This window comes from Peromyscus californicus, unplaced genomic scaffold (genome assembly GCF_007827085.1).
Source record: "Peromyscus californicus insignis strain IS unplaced genomic scaffold, ASM782708v3 Scaffold_18__1_contigs__length_77618521, whole genome shotgun sequence".
Taxonomy (NCBI): domain Eukaryota; kingdom Metazoa; phylum Chordata; class Mammalia; order Rodentia; family Cricetidae; genus Peromyscus; species Peromyscus californicus.
Window position 1 is genome coordinate 74,657,654 of NW_026294480.1, and position 17,288 is coordinate 74,674,941.

Sequence of the window (17,288 nt, forward strand, 5' to 3'; positions counted from 1 at the left end):
CTTCCCTGTCACCCATGGTCACCATGGTAGGCACGGTGACTACCACTGAAAGTTGATAGGGTGGATGTTCAAATGGATCTGGGTCGTTGCTGCCACAGGGGTGGGGGGTGGAGGGTGGGCATGTGACCAGCCTGTAGAGTCACCATATTTCATCTATTAGTACCATATGGTTGAAGTAGAGTTGGCGATTGGAAGCCTAGCCTTTGCTGTGTATTTTTATTTAAAATTAGAATTAGTTCTTTGTGCCTTCAGAACTCACTATTTGTCAAATAGGAATCCTAGCACCAGTATGAATAAGGAGGTAGAGAGCGTATAAGAGGATACTTATGGAGTCCAGTGATAGCGAAAGTGGCACGGAGTTTGGCTGATGATAACTGCATGATAAATGGCAAAGTGGCTGACTCTCTGCTCTTCATTATAAGCCAGTTCCTCCACTTTCCCACACAGGAGATTTCGGTATCTAAATTCCAACTCGTGGTAGACACTCTGGAGTGCTTCCCATCATTCTCACATTCATGCTTTAGTGTGACTTTTTCCCTGAGCATGGGAAGGATGAGTGATGGTTTTAACCATTAGGATTTTCTATAGATGACAGAATATATGTGATTAACTGCATAGTATTGGGCTGGTGAGGTGGCTCAGTGGGTAAGGGCATTTGCTGCCAAGCCTGATGACCCGAGTTCAGTCCCTGAGACTCCCATATATTGTCCTATGATCTCTACACATGAACCATGTACACACCCATGCCCATCATGTATGCACACAATAAGTGAATTAATAAATGTAATAAAAAGAAACAAATGTACATTGTTATGTTAGAAAAGACTATAACATTGATCTTGCAAGAAGACATTCTTCTTTGTGGACTCCGAGGAAGAAAGGCCATTTGGGGAAGACTCAAATGGCAAGAAACCGACAGCAGCCTTTGACCGGCAGCTGGCAAGACATCGAGGCCATCTGTCTAGCAGCCTGCAAAGTGATGAGTATTGCCAACAACCACATGACCTTGGCAGTGGATTCTTCCATGTTAAGCTTTGGTGCACCTTTGTTACAGCCTTCTAATGCCACAGCAAACAGTTCAGGTGAATGTGCTCAGGCAGTGACTTTGACATAATAGATGTGTTGTTTTGATTTGTTAAATTCTGGTTTTGATATGCAGCAATAAGTAACCAATGCATGTTTTTGTTACTGAAAGTAATCATTGTTTGTTAGAATGTGTATGCTTTGTTTTATTCATTTTTGCATGTATTTATTTGCAAGTGTTTATGTATGTGTGTGTGTGTGTGTGCTATAGTGGGCAGGTGGGAGTCAGAGGACGACAACTTAGAGGCCTTGGTTTTCTCTTTCTACTGTGCACAGTACAGGGGCCAAACTGAAGTTGTCAAGTTTGACAGAAGGCCAGCACCCTTACCTGGTACTGGCACCTTTGTTTAAAGAAGCATCTTACTGCGTGTTCCACACTGTCCTTGAATGCCCAGTCTCTCTGCTTTAGCCAATGGGATGTTTGGATTATAGATGGACAGCAACACACCCAGCTTCATTACAATGTTTTGGTCAGAGGATTCTCAGAGTGCTTAGGTGCTGTGGATCCTTGAAGAGTTTGCTATTTTATTAATGGTGACGGTGGTGGTTTGAATGAGATTGGTCCCCAGGGGCTCATACGTTTGAATGGTTGGTCCCTAGTTGATGGACTTTTTAGGAAGGCTTAGGTATGGCCTTTTTGGAGGAGGTGTGCCCCTGGGGATAGGCTTTGAGGTTTCAAGATCCGTGCCAGGCACAGTCTCTCTCTCTTCCTCCATTTTGTCAACAAGATGCAGATTCTTAGCTGCTGCTCTGGTGCCAACGTTGTCCCTCCATTTTGATATATAAAACTGTAAGCAAGACCCCAGTTAAATGCTTTCTTGTAAAATAAGTTGCCTTGTCATGACATCTCTTCACAGCGGTAGAACAATAAGACAGTGCCTTTGAGTGTTTCTACAAGTCAAGCACATATCTTCCCTGATTGTGTAGAACAATGCTCCAGATACTATTTTAGCTTTCTTCTCAAATTCAAGAACTTTCATGTGTCATGTTAAGGATTGTCAACAGACATTCCAGATACAGATTCTGTTTAAACAGTGGTAATAAGCTAATAAAAAATTATTTTACTAACTAGTTTGAATAGATTCGGTTGTATTAACTACATTCATTGTTGTAAATGACTCTCTAAAACTCTTTTAACTTAACCAATCTGGAACTTTCCACTCATTAAACACAATCTCCCTTTCTCCTTCCCCTGTTCCTAGGAACCACTACTCTTTTATATGAATCTGACTATATTAGAAAACATATATTCACAGAAGTAGAATCACACAACATTTATTTTTTAAGTTTTTAAAATTATTTTCTATGTATGGATGTTTTGTCTGCATGTGTGTATGTATACCACATGCATGCAGTGCCCACAGGGGCAAGGAGAGGGCATCATATACCCTGGGACTGGAGTTACAGAGGGTTTTGATCTGCAATATGGGTGTTAGGGGTCAAAGCCTGGTCCTCTGTGAGAGCATCGAGTGCTCTTAACCACTGAGCATCTCTCCAGCGTCTCAGTGTTTTTAAGTCCCTGGTTTATTGAATTTTTGCCTTTAGCATTCTGTCCTTGCATTTATCTGTAATGTTATATGTGGCAGGATTTACTTCCTTTTTAAAGGCTATTTTCTAGTATACAATTGTTCAAGTATAAAGAAAGGAAAGATGATGACAGACTAGCTGAACATCCTTTTGGTCTGAGAATGTAGGGATATCATTATGCTATGAGTGAGCACATACTAACAGAGAAAAACAAATTTTTCCTATTCTTTAGTTGGTATTCCTACAAGAATGTTTATAGAGATCATAAATACATGATATCTGAAATAGACATAATTAAAAATCTAATTCATACTATTTCTATGGAGAAACTGCTAAACCAATAATAAAATGAAAAACTCGGCATTGTATAAAATACAGTGGCACAGAACACAGCAGACACCGTCTCTGTAACAGGACCTGAGGAGTCACAAAGTGTGAGGCCTCAGTGCTATCGTCGACCCATACAAAGCTGAATGTGAGAAACAACTGCTCCGAGATACTACTTACCATATTCTTAAAAACACTGAAAGTCAAACTTATCTGACAATCAATCACATATTTAACATTCCCAATCACAAACCATTCAGAAGTTATCACTGTAATTCAATGATGAAGCACAGAAGAGAATTCAGATAAGTTTTCTCTCATCTCATTTTCTCTTTCAAATGACAGACACAGAACTTTTTCTTCTGAAGAAATGAAGTCACTTCTCAGGATTGCTATACAAATGCGTAGCTACAGTAAAAGAGCTTTAAAATGTCATCTTAATAGAGACAACTGATATGTGAGCTACTATAACATTTTTATTCGGGTCAATTTATTTTCATTTTGGCTCTTCAGTTATTGTCTACTGTATCATAGTTATGTAGACTAATGTAGGATCCTATCAGATAGCTGGAGGAACAATCAACTGCTTTATATTGAGTTTTCTTTTTACTATTTACAAGTAAGATTAAATGGAATGTTCATTTTGTGTAAAACTCTAATTTTTAAATGACTTCAATAGAATTTAAAAAAATTAGTTAAGGCATATTTGAAAATACTTGCTTCACATTATCCAGGCCAACTAAAGGACTTTCTTTACAAAATTATTTATTTTTGAATAAAATAATTATATCATTTTCCCCCTTTCCTCCATCTAAACCCTACTACATACCCCTCCTTGCTCTTTTTCAAATTCATGGTCTATTTTTTTTTAATTTAAAGTGTGTTATTTAGCAGGGATCTGGGTACATGGCTGTTCATTTTACTGCAAGTGAAAATGTAAGACTCTCTACAGTGACCTCCTTTGTACACTAAACTCAGCCTTTGAAAAATATGTGAGTACTTTCCTTAGGAAATTATGTGGCTACAAGTATTTCATAAAGATCACAGGATGTGGGAGCACACAGAGTTTACTAAGTTTGTGAGAACATCAGAAGACATGATGTTTGATGTCAGATCGTCCATGGTTCACCATGAGGCTTCTCCCATATGTCCTCATGGTTCTTTGTGCACAGTGTATCTCCTTCCAATGGTAGTTACTTAATCAGCTGCTTTTGTTAACTGCCCACACATTGAATAATCCTAGCATATTCAGGTTTATAAAGGGAAACTTCATATTATATTTAAGACTTTTAGGGTCTCTATAATATAATATCAGGCACTGATAGGAAGGACATACTAAATATATATAATTGTACTTGGCAGGCAGGGTAGAACACCTCTCTCTCTCTCTCTCTCTCTCTCTCTCTCTCTCTCTCTCTCTGAGTGTGTGTGTGTGTGTGTGTGTGTGTCTGTCTGTCTCTTTCTGCATGTGTGCAAGTGCAATGGAAATAAGAAAAATAGCAGGCATTTGTTATAGAATATTATTTTAAGATATGTTACACTTGTTTATGCCGTGGAACATTTGTTTAATGATGCAAAGATGTGCTGCATTCTTTTTTGTTGCATTTGTTTAACCCTGTGAAGTTGTGTTACTGTGCCTGCTTAAAACATCTGACTGGTCTAATAAAGAACTGAACAGCCAATAGTAAGGCAGGAGAAAGGATAGGCAGGGCTGGCAGACAGAGAGAATAAGAGGAGAAAAAGAGGGCTCGAAAAGCAAGAGAGATCAAGGAGCCAGAAAAGAAGGGGCCAGCCACACAGCCTCACAGCCAGCCACGGAGTAAGAGTGAGTGTAGGATAACAGGAGTAAGAAATGGGAAAGCCCAGAGACAAAAGGCAGACTGGATAATAAGTTAAGAAAAGCTGGCTAGAAATAAGCCATGCTAAGGTCGGGCATTCATAATTAAGAAAAGGCTTCCATGTATTTATTTGGGAGCTGGGTGGTAACTCCCCCCCCCCCAAAAAAAAGAGAATAAAACAACAACAGCAACAACAGGCGTTGTAGTTAATAAAGGGTAGAGAAGGATAACTGCTGCAAGCCTCAGGAAAGCCTAATGGAACTCAGCTACTGTCACAAAAGCTACTACTTGGAAAAGTCAAGGACTTCTCCAAAGATCAAGCCATGGTTTAAGAAGTCTTGGTGATATTTTAGTTTTGTATGTATATTAGCTGTTTCCGACAGTGATTTTCTTGTAATGCTATGCATGCTTCCAAGAACTCCTAACAGTGTATTTATCTAAAATGCCTATCAAGCATCCAAGGCCAAACGAAACAACACCTGTCTCCAGGTCAGGCAGATAGCTTTATTTCTTGTGCAATTTAGGGTGAGACCCTCCTTTCTTGTACAACCTTACTAGTAGACCCCTAATTTCTTACCTAACCACTTCTAGGAATGTAGACTAAGCACATAGATCCCCTTTTTGATATACTAACCGGTCATTAGCACTCAGTTGACCTCCTCTTTTACCACTCCCATTTTGGGTTGTAAAAGAAAGCCTGGTGGTCACTGTCTGAGGAAAATTCTCACCTACCTTTATGACTCTGTAAGAATTCAAGCCTGGTGACCTTGCTCTGACAGAGGATCACTATGGTTTGGGTTTATAACTGAACACCTCAGAGACTGAGGGGACTGAGGTATAAGAAGAACTTGAGAAACAGACAGAATGGTGAGAGAAGAGAGGAAGACAGAGGTTCCGTCGAGGGTAAGCAGGTCTAGGGTAGAGTTTTCTGAGTGCCAGGAGTAGAGTGTAGTGGAAATGGAGAATAAGGAAATGGAGGACGAAGATGAGGCTGGTAGCTTAGGAGTTTAGTCGTTAGCAGGACTATGAGCTAGGGAACTGGACGGAACTGAAGCTATACAGACAGAATTTCATCCCAGAGAAATAAAGTGGATGGATAAAGAGCTTGGTGTATCTAGATTTATTCTTGTCTTGAATGCCTGATGGAGCTGTAGCTGTATAGATAGAATTTTATCTTAAAGGAATAAAGTTACAGACATAAGAACATAGAATACACAGATTTTTTTCCCTCAGATATCCCATGCCGGACCTAGTGCAATCCCCGGACCCTGGGTAGTCAATAGATAATTTTTGAACATAATTTTGAAATAAAGATGGTTTTTGGTTGGGAAAAACTACCTTTTTTTTTTTTTTTTTTGGCTTGAGTCAAAAGGATGTCACGAGTTTCCTGAATCGGAGCCACTTGGTACAGGAGGTGAAAGCATCAGAGTGGAATGGTATTTAGGAGGAGGGCAACAACGATCACAAGCCGTCATATGATGGAAGTTATATAGTGCTGGAGACTGCTTTCTTGTGGTTATGATTAAGATAAAGTGGATGAGGAAGAGGTTATAGGGGAAGGGTCCAATCAGTAATACTAAAGACAATTAAGATCTGTTCTTGGGCTACAGCTACCAAATCAAATTGTAGTTTTCAGATGACTTCCGGGGTTGGGGGGCTCCAATCAACTTAACATCTAAATATTGTATAAGAAGTCCCTAAGGAAAATATTTCCAAACATTTTTCCTGTTGTCATAGATACGTCAATACTGAAGGGAAGAAAAAAAAAAACATAATTCAAAGGGAACACGAGATGGCAGTAGTTTTATCAGATAAGGAGAAAGATTGGGAAAGAATTTGAAATTATCTTTAATATAAAAATTACGGAGCCTCTTATTCTTTATGTTCTGTGTTCCTGTTCAGTACAGAGCCTCTGTGGTGATGGCTGTACTCAGTGGCATGCGTGAGGTTCCTCTGACGATGGTGAAAGCCTCCATTGCAGGAGACTGTTTCCTAAAATAAAGCTGTTGACGTTTTCTGCAGATTACGGTTCGTCTGGGCTGTCTAACGAAGAAGAGTCCTGTGTGCTACAGATTTGTTTTAAATGTTCCAGCATCATTTTTTCTTCCTCTTCCAGAGTTTCATCTTTCCTCATTTCCCACCTAAAAGAAAAAAAAATAAAATCAGTATTTTAATAACTTTCAACCAATAATTGTTTATTCAAGGTCTGGATATATAGTCACTGGTTTATTGAGGCATCAGTTTTCCTTGCTTATTTCTGCTGACTGCCTCTTGGGCAACAATTCATTGGCACTACTTCAGGGAGAATGGGAGAGGAAAATAACAAGTGAGTATTAAATTTTAAAGTATTGTGTCAAATGAGGTTTCTGTATTTTCCAGATTTAAAATTGCATGTAATACATTTCCTTCAGTGTAGAATGTATAAATGGCTACAGGTCACAGACATCAACTGAACGGATACCCTTGAAGGGACAGCAACCTATCCCTAGACTGGGAATAATCAAGTTAATCCTCAAGAAAACAAAGATTATCTAGTTTCCATAAAACATCAGCTTGAATCCTTTCTGATCCTGGACAATTAGGCACTATAGAGCAAAGTAAAAGAACCGAGACCTACATAAATATATGACCTTACAATATAAGCATAATAACCAGGCAAATGGTTGGATCCAGAAAAAAACCATCCTGAGTGAGGTAACCCAGACTCAGAAAGACAAACATAGTATGTACTCACTTATAAGTGGATATTAGATGTAAAACAAAGGACGACTAGACTGCTACTCACAACTCCAGGGAGGCTACCTAGTAAAGAGGACCCTAAGAAAGACACAGGGATCACCCAATGACAGAGAAATGGATGAGATATACATGAGCAAACTGGACGTGAGGTGGGATAATGAAGGGCAAGGGTCGGGGGAAAGAGAGCTTAGGGGAGCGGGAGATCCCAGCTGGATCAACAACAGAGAGGGAGAACAAGGAAAGAGAGAACATGATAAATGAAGACCCCATGGAAATAGGAAGAAGCAGAGTGCTAGAGAGGTCCACAGAAATCCACAAAGATACATCCACAATAGACTGCTGGCAATGGTTGAGAGACAACCTGAACTGACCTACTCTGGTGATCGGATAGTCAAACACCCTAACTGTCGTGCTAGAACTCTCATCCAATGACTGATGGAAGCGGATGCAGAGATCCACGGCCAGGCCCCAGGTGGAGCTCCGGGAGTCCCATCGGTGAGAGAGGGGAGGAATTGTATGAGTGAGAGATGTTGAGACCAAGATTGGAAAAAGCACAGGGACAAATAGCCAAACTAGCAGAAACACATGAACTGTGAACCAATAGCTGAGGAGCCCCCAACTGGATCAGTTCCTCTGGATAAGTGAGACAGTTGATTAGCTTGAACTGTTTGGGAGGCCCCCAGGTAGTGGGACCAGGACCTGTCCTTAGTGCTTGAGTTGGCTTTTTTTTTTTTTTTTTTTTTTTTTGGTTTTTCGAGACAGGGTTTCTCTGTGTAGCTTTGCGCCTTTCCTGGAACTCGCTTTGGAGACCAGGCTGGCCTCGAACTCACAGAGATCCGCCTGGCTCTGCCTCCCGAGTGCTGGGATTAAAGGCGTGCGCCACCACCGCCCGGCTTTGAGTTGGCTTTTTGGAGCCTTTGCTCAGCCTGGGTGAAGGGAGGAGGGGACTGGACCTACCTTGACTGAATCTACCAGCCTGAGCTGAATTCCTAGGGGAGTCCTTGCCTTGGAGGAGATGGGAATGAGGGGGTTGGGTTGGGGGAGGGGGGCGTCAGGAGGAGGGAGGACCGGGAATCCGTGGCTGATATGTAAAATTAAATTAATTATAAAATTTAAAAAAAAAAGAAAAAAATAACTTAAGCATGTTTATTGCTTATTTCCTTGAATACTAACATACAGCAGCTCCCAACTTGCCAAGTCACACTGCACCTAGAATTCCAGCAGGGAGGGAATCTTATCTGCTCTTTTCTCTTCTCCTTAGTTTTTCTACCACTTGTTGAGCTACCTTTCATCGTCCAGCATTTTAAAGAGGACGCCAAACCCAGTGCTGCTGCATCCTGAAAGGCCTGCTGTCAAAGGCTCACTGCAGTCCCCATGGCAATGGACAAGCAGCTCCTCAGTGGCTGTCATCCCTCTGTGCTTTAGAGCGGGAACCTCCCGTTGACAGCCGCGCACAGAGCACGAGTGCAGGATGCAGCTTTCTGGTTCTGGCTTCCACATTCTCTGGCAGGGATGAGCAGTAACTTACATGTCAGAAGCAGGGCAAGCTTAGAGAGAAAGGGGACTTTGGAGCCACTACCCCGGTGGTAATTTACCTTCCTTCTTCACCCTTTACCTAGGCCTTTTCTCACCTTCTAGGTCCAAACTTGGGGGGATCTAAAAACTGCCATATCTGGGGCCTCTTTAAGTTCTCCGCCTGATCTCTCATGGTTGGAATTAGATTGCCATCTATACAAATTTTAAAATAACTTGAAGATGAAATAATTTGCGCTATTATGTAGGGTAAATGGGCCAGTGAAAGAAACACACTTTGGCCCCGAATCCAGAGCCAAAGAAATACACTGCCTCTGACCAACTCATCATGAAAACCAATCAATCCCTGAGCAGGAAACCAACAAATCCCTGAGCATGAATTCCATCCAATCTCCGGGCTTGTCCAAACTCAGGGATGGAAATCAGATCAATTCCCACCCTGAAAATCCTCACCCTGGAGAACCGCCCCTAAGAAGCCCTATATAAGCCCTGTTCCTGTTCAGTTTGGAGCGGCCTTTCCCACCCTAGCAGAGGTGGCCACTCTGCTCTATTTCTCCCTCCCAATAAATCTCTTGAATGAGGTTTAAGTGAGACCTTCTTTCACCAGAGTGGAGTTTGGCAGAGAAGTAACAACTTTTGCTGGAGCAGAGCTGAGCTGCTACATTTCTTCAGGGAAACTCGCTTTGCAGAGTGGAGCTGTAACAGCTCCCCTGGGAGGAGCAGAACTGCTGCATTCCGACAGGAAACCATCCCCCACCTGAACAGCGCTGTAGCTATCTCCTGGCTTCCGATGGCCAGGATACCTTTCCCTTCAGAGTTGTAACACTTACATACTATGCTGCTGAAAAATCACACCATATGAGAAAGTACTCCTAAAATAAATTATTTGGGATTTATAATTTTTCTCACAAGGCCACCTTGTGCTACTTTAATGGAAGTTTAGTTTTATATTGTTTATTTCGTTTATTAAATGCTTTGAGATGGCATCTTGCCCGTATTCCAAGCTGGCCTGGAACTTGCTATGCAGCCCAGGTTGGTTTAGAACTCTTCTTTTTAAAAACATATCTTTACTTATTTTTATTGTATGAATGTTTTGCTGCATATATGTCTGTTTGCCACATGTGTGTCTGGTCCCTGTGGGGGTCATAAGAAGCGTCAGATGCCCCTAAAAGGAGTTACAGGTGACTGTGATGTTGGGAATGGAACCCAGGGATGCTGCAAGAGCAGCCAGTGCTCTTAAGAGCTGAGCCATCTCTCCAGCCCCCTTGGTTTAGAACTCTTGACCCTCCTGCTTCACTCTCCTCAGTGTTGGGATTACAGGTGTGCAGCACCATACCTCACATGGAATTTTGATGTTAAAACATGTCTACTACCCATTTCATAAAGGTGTATTGGGATATTTTTATTATGTTTATTACATTGAACTACAAATGGACAAATAAATAATGGAAAAGTTATATAGTATTAGCTAAAGGTTGTTTTAGACACTTTACATATTCCTCTTTAGTTTCATCAAATGTTAGTATCTTAATTCTATGAATGAGAATGATCTGAGACACACAAAGTTAAAGTTACTTGCCCAAGTAATTTTGGACGTGAACTCTAGGAATTGGGATGACATATGGTTTGTTAAGCACGTCCATGATATTAAGACAATTTTATAGATACCACCAATTAATGTTCAAAGTAACTGGGGCATGGGTAGGTGAGATGGCTGAGTGGATAAAGGCACTTCCCACCAAGCAAAACAAGCTGAGTTTGATCTTAGGGCCTCCGTGATAGAAGGAGTGAACTGACTCCTGAATGTTATCTTCTGATCTCCACACATACCATGTGACACCACACATACAGACACATATACACAGACACCCCCACCACACACACATAGACACACAAAAATAGACACACAATGCAATAAAAAAATACCTGGGGCTAGGAGTTCAGCCAAACCATCAGCCACTTGCCTAGCATATAGAAGAACTGGGGTTTCATTCCAAGTACAAAAACAAAAACAAACCTTAAACATTTTATTTTCTGAAAAATATATCCTGTGGGGGCCCACAGAGGTTTCCTAGTGAGATCTGAGCTTGCTTTACCCAGCAGTGCTGCATAAGGGGATGGCTTGACCACGTGCATGGTTCCCAGGTGTTTGGAAGGGTCTGCACTTGGCTGTGCAGCATGCTTTGATCTAGCAGGGGGAAGTTCTTTTGCCCCACTCCTTGGCATTGTTATAAAAAGCCCCTTTGAAGAGATGGAAGGGGCCGGTGGATATTAATCCAGGCCCTCCCGACATTATCCTGTGTTTCTGTCTCAATCTCTGCTGTCTTTCTATCCACAAGTTTCTCCTCCCTCTCCTCAACAGTACCCTGGGTGAAAGTGGGAGCTGGCTTCCCACAGTATCCTGAGTTGTGTTAGGTACTAAATAGAAGAACTAAAGATCATACACTTTTATGTGCAATCCAAACATGTTTGCCTACCCCCTTCTTTGCATGGAAAGGTGCTAATACTGCCTGAGTAAATGAACTATTTTAAGAACGTCAACAGATTAAAATATGAAAGACACACATAAATATTTTGATCATTGTCTCTACTTGTGGGGATTAAAAGCAGTCTCTCTTCTTCATTAAAAATCTGTATAATTAATGTAATTTAAATGAATTATAGAATCCATGATAAGGATTCTTAAGCTTCATGACAATTATGCACTTCACAGTATAATTGACCTGTTAGTAATTAATGATATTAGACAAAATTATTTACCTACCAAAGTTCTTTTATATCTACCTTGTGTTTATTAAGAAGAAATCATTTTATACAAGGATAAAAAAATAATGACAAATGGTAAAAAGGTAATAGATTATATTTTTCTAATTATTTTATTCTTGTTAAACAAAAGTGCTAGATACTTGAGATATTTGTCATAAGCATGCTGCATTTCATACTTAGAAGTTTATCTCTAACTGCTAATACAATGAAAAATCAAATCATTTTGTCAAAAGAATTACCAGGAGAGAAACGAATCTACCAGTTTGTCAAATACCAATGTACAATACGTTCCAAATCTTTATCTGTAGTTTCTCCAGTGTAGTAAGTATCTGTGATAGAAGCATTTCCCAAGAGAAATCAAAAGCTATCAGGACCAGTGTATCCTAACCCTCACCAAAAGGCTTTATAGTAAATCTGTGGTGACTCCGTTTTTGTTCATCCTGACTTGATAGTCTGCCTCTTGTACTATTGCTAAATCCCCTACCTGCCTATTATTGTTTAATAAATTCAACATAGCCTCCACTTTGCTGTGCCTAATATACTGATGAGCAGTAGAATTCCATAAGACCCCACTGATCTATAGAAGTACTACTACCTTCTAGAAGAGGTCCTATCCATATATCTCCCGGGGTGGGTGGGATAGAGAAGCTTGGGCATCTTGACTATGGGTCCTTTTTCTATCTAATACAGTTGAGTCTCTACATAAAACCTTTGCTGAGCTAGTCCACAATGTCAGTAGTCAAAACCTGTGCATCAGCTGCATTCTCCTGACTTGGGTGTTCTAAGCCTTCACAAATCCTCCTTCATTTATATAGTTACAGCAGGACCAGTAGTAGTGTCTGCTTGCCACCACAAACATCCTGACATAAGCTCTTGCTTAGGGCTCTTGAAAGTATCAGACCCTGGGCTCAGTATTTTATATTCCTTTTCACTTTAATGGGCAATAGCAGGTTTATGGTTCCTATGAACAGTGAAGGCATGATAAATAAAAGTTACACATCAGTGAATAGCTGTTCTGGTGACTGGTTTTGTGGAATCTTGTATTGGGAGAGAACTTTGTGGAAGACTGTGTGTCAGAGCCAACAGGGAGAGAGCAGTGCTTGAGGACATGGTTAATCATGACATAGGTCAATGGTAGCATCAATGCAGGTTATCAAAGATGCAAGTCCTGTAGGGCTTTTAAGGTATGAAAGAGCAACCAGCACCAGACAGATGAAGAGGACCACAGTCTGGAGTATAAGAAGTTCTCTGAGACATAGTCCGTCTTCTGCCAGAAGAAAACCAGCTAAAAATCTGTAAAATCAATTGTGTCTTAAATTCAAGCCTGAACCCTGAGAGATCACTCTGACTTAGAGTTGAGGTGGAGCCTATTGCTTGCTAGTTGAATCGTCTCAGGAGAGTTTCTGAACCTCCCTGTCTCAGTGTTTTATATGTAAAGTAGTGCCAGAAGAGTTTGAGTGGAGTACCGCCATATGCACTTTTATCTGTGTCCGCTGTGACTGATCCCACACAGCAGAGCTTAGTAGCTGTGATGGAGACCACCAAGACACCACATCCCACAAGCTCTACAATACTTACTGTTTGGACTTTTCACAAAGCAGCTTTGCCAGTCTCCATTCTGGAAAGGCCGTTGTGACTGGGGAAGACTCTAGGAAACGTGAAGGGTGTTTCCCTGACATGTTAGTGGTTTCAGTGGGACCCACGGAGCAGGGTGGAGAATGGTTTTCATGCAAAGTGTTCATAGTACCCCTGATGAGAAACTTTTGTTCTAGAGGCTCCAATCATATTGAATAGTAACCAGAGTATTAAAACAGTAAGAATCCCTATCTAATTTCTCATTTGAATTGAAGTTGCTGCAGTGTCTGACTCCTCAGAATGCTGTTTGCTGAAGACAGTTTAGGAGGCAGGGTGCAGCCTGAATTCGAACCCTTAGCTGTGTGAACTGGGGCTGATTTTCTGTCTATAAAATGGGAACTCACAGAAGTGCAGTGATGATGAAATGAGGAAATATATATAAAACAAAATAATGCCTTATTCCTAGAAAGCACCCAGTGAGGGGCAGGTTTTTGGTGTCGTCCGGTTTCTTTGTTATTTGATTGTGGTTCTAAGTAGGGGCAAATGTGACTGTGGTGGGTCTTACTTTCCTCACAGAACAAGAAATCCCAAAGGAAGTGACTGCAGCTGCTGGCTAAGTGGACCCACGGCAGATCTGCTGTCACAGTGGTTTTCTTTTCTTTTACATCACGTCATGGTCCCTAGATGGTTGTGGTGACATCAGCCAGCCAGCCATGTTTAGAGGCAGGAAGAAGGAGGAAGAACACATCTGTTTCATCTAATTAGAATTATATGATTTATCCCAGATTCTTCCCAGAAGATATTGAAGCCATATTGTTTGGGATTCAATCCTGATTCTATCTCTTATTAAAAATGTGATACTAGACAAGTGTTTTAATCTTTGTGTGAATCAGATTTTCTCAATTTTAAAATAGGTGACAGTGCCAGTATTCATTGCAGTGTTACGAAGAGTAGTTGAGCTGTGAATGCCAAGGGCCTCATAAAATGTTACAACTAGTTTATTAGACTCTACTTGAACTAAGTGGAGTACCAGAGTCTTCGCATCCATGTTTTTCCTGCTGTTTCGTGTCTTCACATCACTTTATCTGACAAATTCTCTTTCAAATACATAGGCAAGTGAGGTTCTATGTACGGCAATGGCCTCCCTTGGTGCTGTTATAAGCTCCCATCATCCTCTCATGCTTCTTCTTGTCTTCTGTGAAAGAAACAGTGCATGCTGATCCACTCTTTTCAGCCCATACTGGCTGAACTTGTTCTGGTTTTTGATTATCCCTTTGTTGTATTTTTAGGTACAGTTATGATATGGCATCTGATTTTATTATTGACATTTCTCCTGAAATGCCAGTAAAATACTTTGATATAAGTGAAACTTGAAATAAGCCTCCCGACTTAATGTGATTATTAAACATTTATGTGGCTCTTTGTATTTACAAAGTGCTTTACAGTTATTTATTAGTTGATTGTGCCATTAAAAACATTAACCATCTGGTCCAATTAATGACTTCAAATTGTCCTACCAGTTGGTGACTGAGCAGTGAATGGTGAATTTATATTGGATTTTACTCCTCTAGAACAAAACCCCTTTGTACTTCTCCTCTGCACAGTATAGCAAGTAACCATTTCTTTATTTTGACGCTCTGTGAACATGAGTCTCTCTCAGGGCCACAGACATCTTCTCCCTCAAGAAACCCATCTGCTACCTACATTCAGCTCCCGTCTCCTCATCTGCAGTTCATTTGCACTATGAGATGCAAAGAATTGTTCTTCATCCTCATCCCTGAGTTCTCCAATTCAGTTTCTTGATAATAATTTTTATTCCCACTTTGTCTATTAATATTGTTTATACAAAGACATTTGTGTGTGTTTAGAAATTGACTGTGACTTCATAGCCCTCAATAACCACGCAGGGTCGGGACTCAAGAAAACACTTTGCATCTCCTCCCCCAGTTTTGTGCACATATCAGCAACCATCAGTACAGACACAACACACTGAAGACATTCTCACACCTATATATCTCTCACTGACCTCATCCCTAGCTCAGAAGTTCAAAACTTCAGAGCTGTTCACGTCTCAGTTTCATGATCCTGAGGAACTATACCATTCATGACCACCCTGACTAGAGGGCTGAAGGTCTCATGCTCTAGCCTGGTCACAGTTCTGTTTGGCTTCTGCTGCCCTTCTTCAAGGAGAGAACTGTCATCCTTACTGCCCCTGTCTTATGTTATCTACGCTTTTATGTCCTACTTTGCTCTCTAGCCATCTGAAATTCCTTTCCATTCACTTCAAACCAGCTCATTCTTCCTCAGACTATGTCCACAGTCTACCTTTCATGCATTCCTTCCCAACTGCCTAATCCTGAATCAAATTCAGAGAATATTTGATTATGCCTTATAATGATCACAAAGTAGAAATATTACTTGGCTACCCATAATTCAGAGAAATTGTCCATGGATTCAGTTTTCTAAAATATGAGCCAAATGATGTTATTTCTTCTCCAAAACAAGCAAGCAGGCAGGCAAACAAACACAAGCTGCTCCTGTCCTCTACCACAATGCCTCCCACCACCTAAAATGTTCAAATATGTTAGGCTGGCTCAGAGAGCATGTTTTCCAACAACATAGTGCTCCATACACCACACTTTCCACACCTCAGACTCACAGAATAGCTGCTGGTAGGTAACTATCAGAACTGTAGATGTCATTACACTATATTTAGATGGACAGAAATAGCCTGTAAGTTCTAGTAACACAATGGGTAGCAGTTGATATCTCAAATAGATATCATTTATTAAATTATACAAATAATAAGATGTCAGCTTTTGAAATTTATCTTGGTTTCTACATTAGCACTTTTTTTTATAAATCCTAAAATTTAATAATACCCAAAAACATCTTCCTGAAAATTCTTCTATCTATTAGGCATATTCACATTCTTCTAAAAGTGAGGTCATGATATACAGAAAAGGTAGTTATGGCTGAACAGATGGTTCAATGGTGAAGAGTTATGAGTTATGGGAGCTCATAACCTAGCAACCACATGACTAGCTGTCTGTCCACAGTACCTGAAACCCCAGTTACAGAGGACTAGACACCCTCTTCTGGCTCTGTATGTCCATAGGTATTGGTATCCTCACCTTTACACACACACACACACACACACACACACACACACACACACACACACACACACACGCACGCATGCACGCACGATTGCACACATGCACAGATTTACAAACTGATAAAGTACTTGAAAAATATTTAATTATTTAATTTTATTTGACATGTGATTAGCTTTTTTTTTTCCCCAATGAAAAATATCTCTATTTGACTGTGATTAGCAAAATAGCTAAATCACTAAGGGCCAGAAAAATGGTTCAGCGGTTAAGAGCACACTGGTTGTTCTTCCAGCAGACCCCTTTGATTTCCAGCATCCACATGGCAGCTTACAACCAACTGTAACTCCAGTTCCAGGGTGTACGATGCCCTCTTATGGCCTCTGAGAACACAGGATGCATGTGGTACATAGACATACTTGTAAACAAAACACTCATACACATAAAATAGAAATAAATAAATCTTCAAAAATATTTAAGTCACATATTATACTAGAATAAATTCAAAACTTTCAATCTGTCTCAATGAGTGGTAAAAGTAAAAATAAATTGTAGCATGTTCTTCTGAAAAGACTGAAATAAAAGGGCTTTATAAGTTAGCTGTTTTATTGGTCTTTAGGCATAGGGCTTATAGTTGAGCGACCTGCTTGGTTTATGGGTCTATTCAAAATAAATCACAAGGAGTCATGCTTCAGACAGAATTTTAGTGCATGTAACTAATTTACCCATTCACCCAGAAAACATTCACCGAGCATGTGCCGAGTCCAGACTACTGTGCTAGGTAGGC

At 40.5% G+C, this 17,288-nt stretch overlaps 1 protein-coding gene across 3 annotated transcripts in view; it reads right to left on the reverse strand.

Annotated features, from left to right (window-relative positions):
• Positions 1-2,342: 2,342 nt before the first annotated feature.
• The window catches only part of Kiaa0825 (KIAA0825 ortholog), a 433,759-nt gene continuing 418,813 nt past the window's right edge, over positions 2,343-17,288 (reverse strand). For all 3 annotated transcript variants that reach the window (XM_052743698.1, XM_052743697.1, XM_052743696.1), the window contains one exon: positions 2,343-6,916. In XM_052743698.1, the coding sequence (XP_052599658.1) occupies positions 6,799-6,916 (118 nt within the window). In that variant the 3' untranslated portion in view covers positions 2,343-6,798. The remainder of the gene's footprint in view (positions 6,917-17,288) is intronic.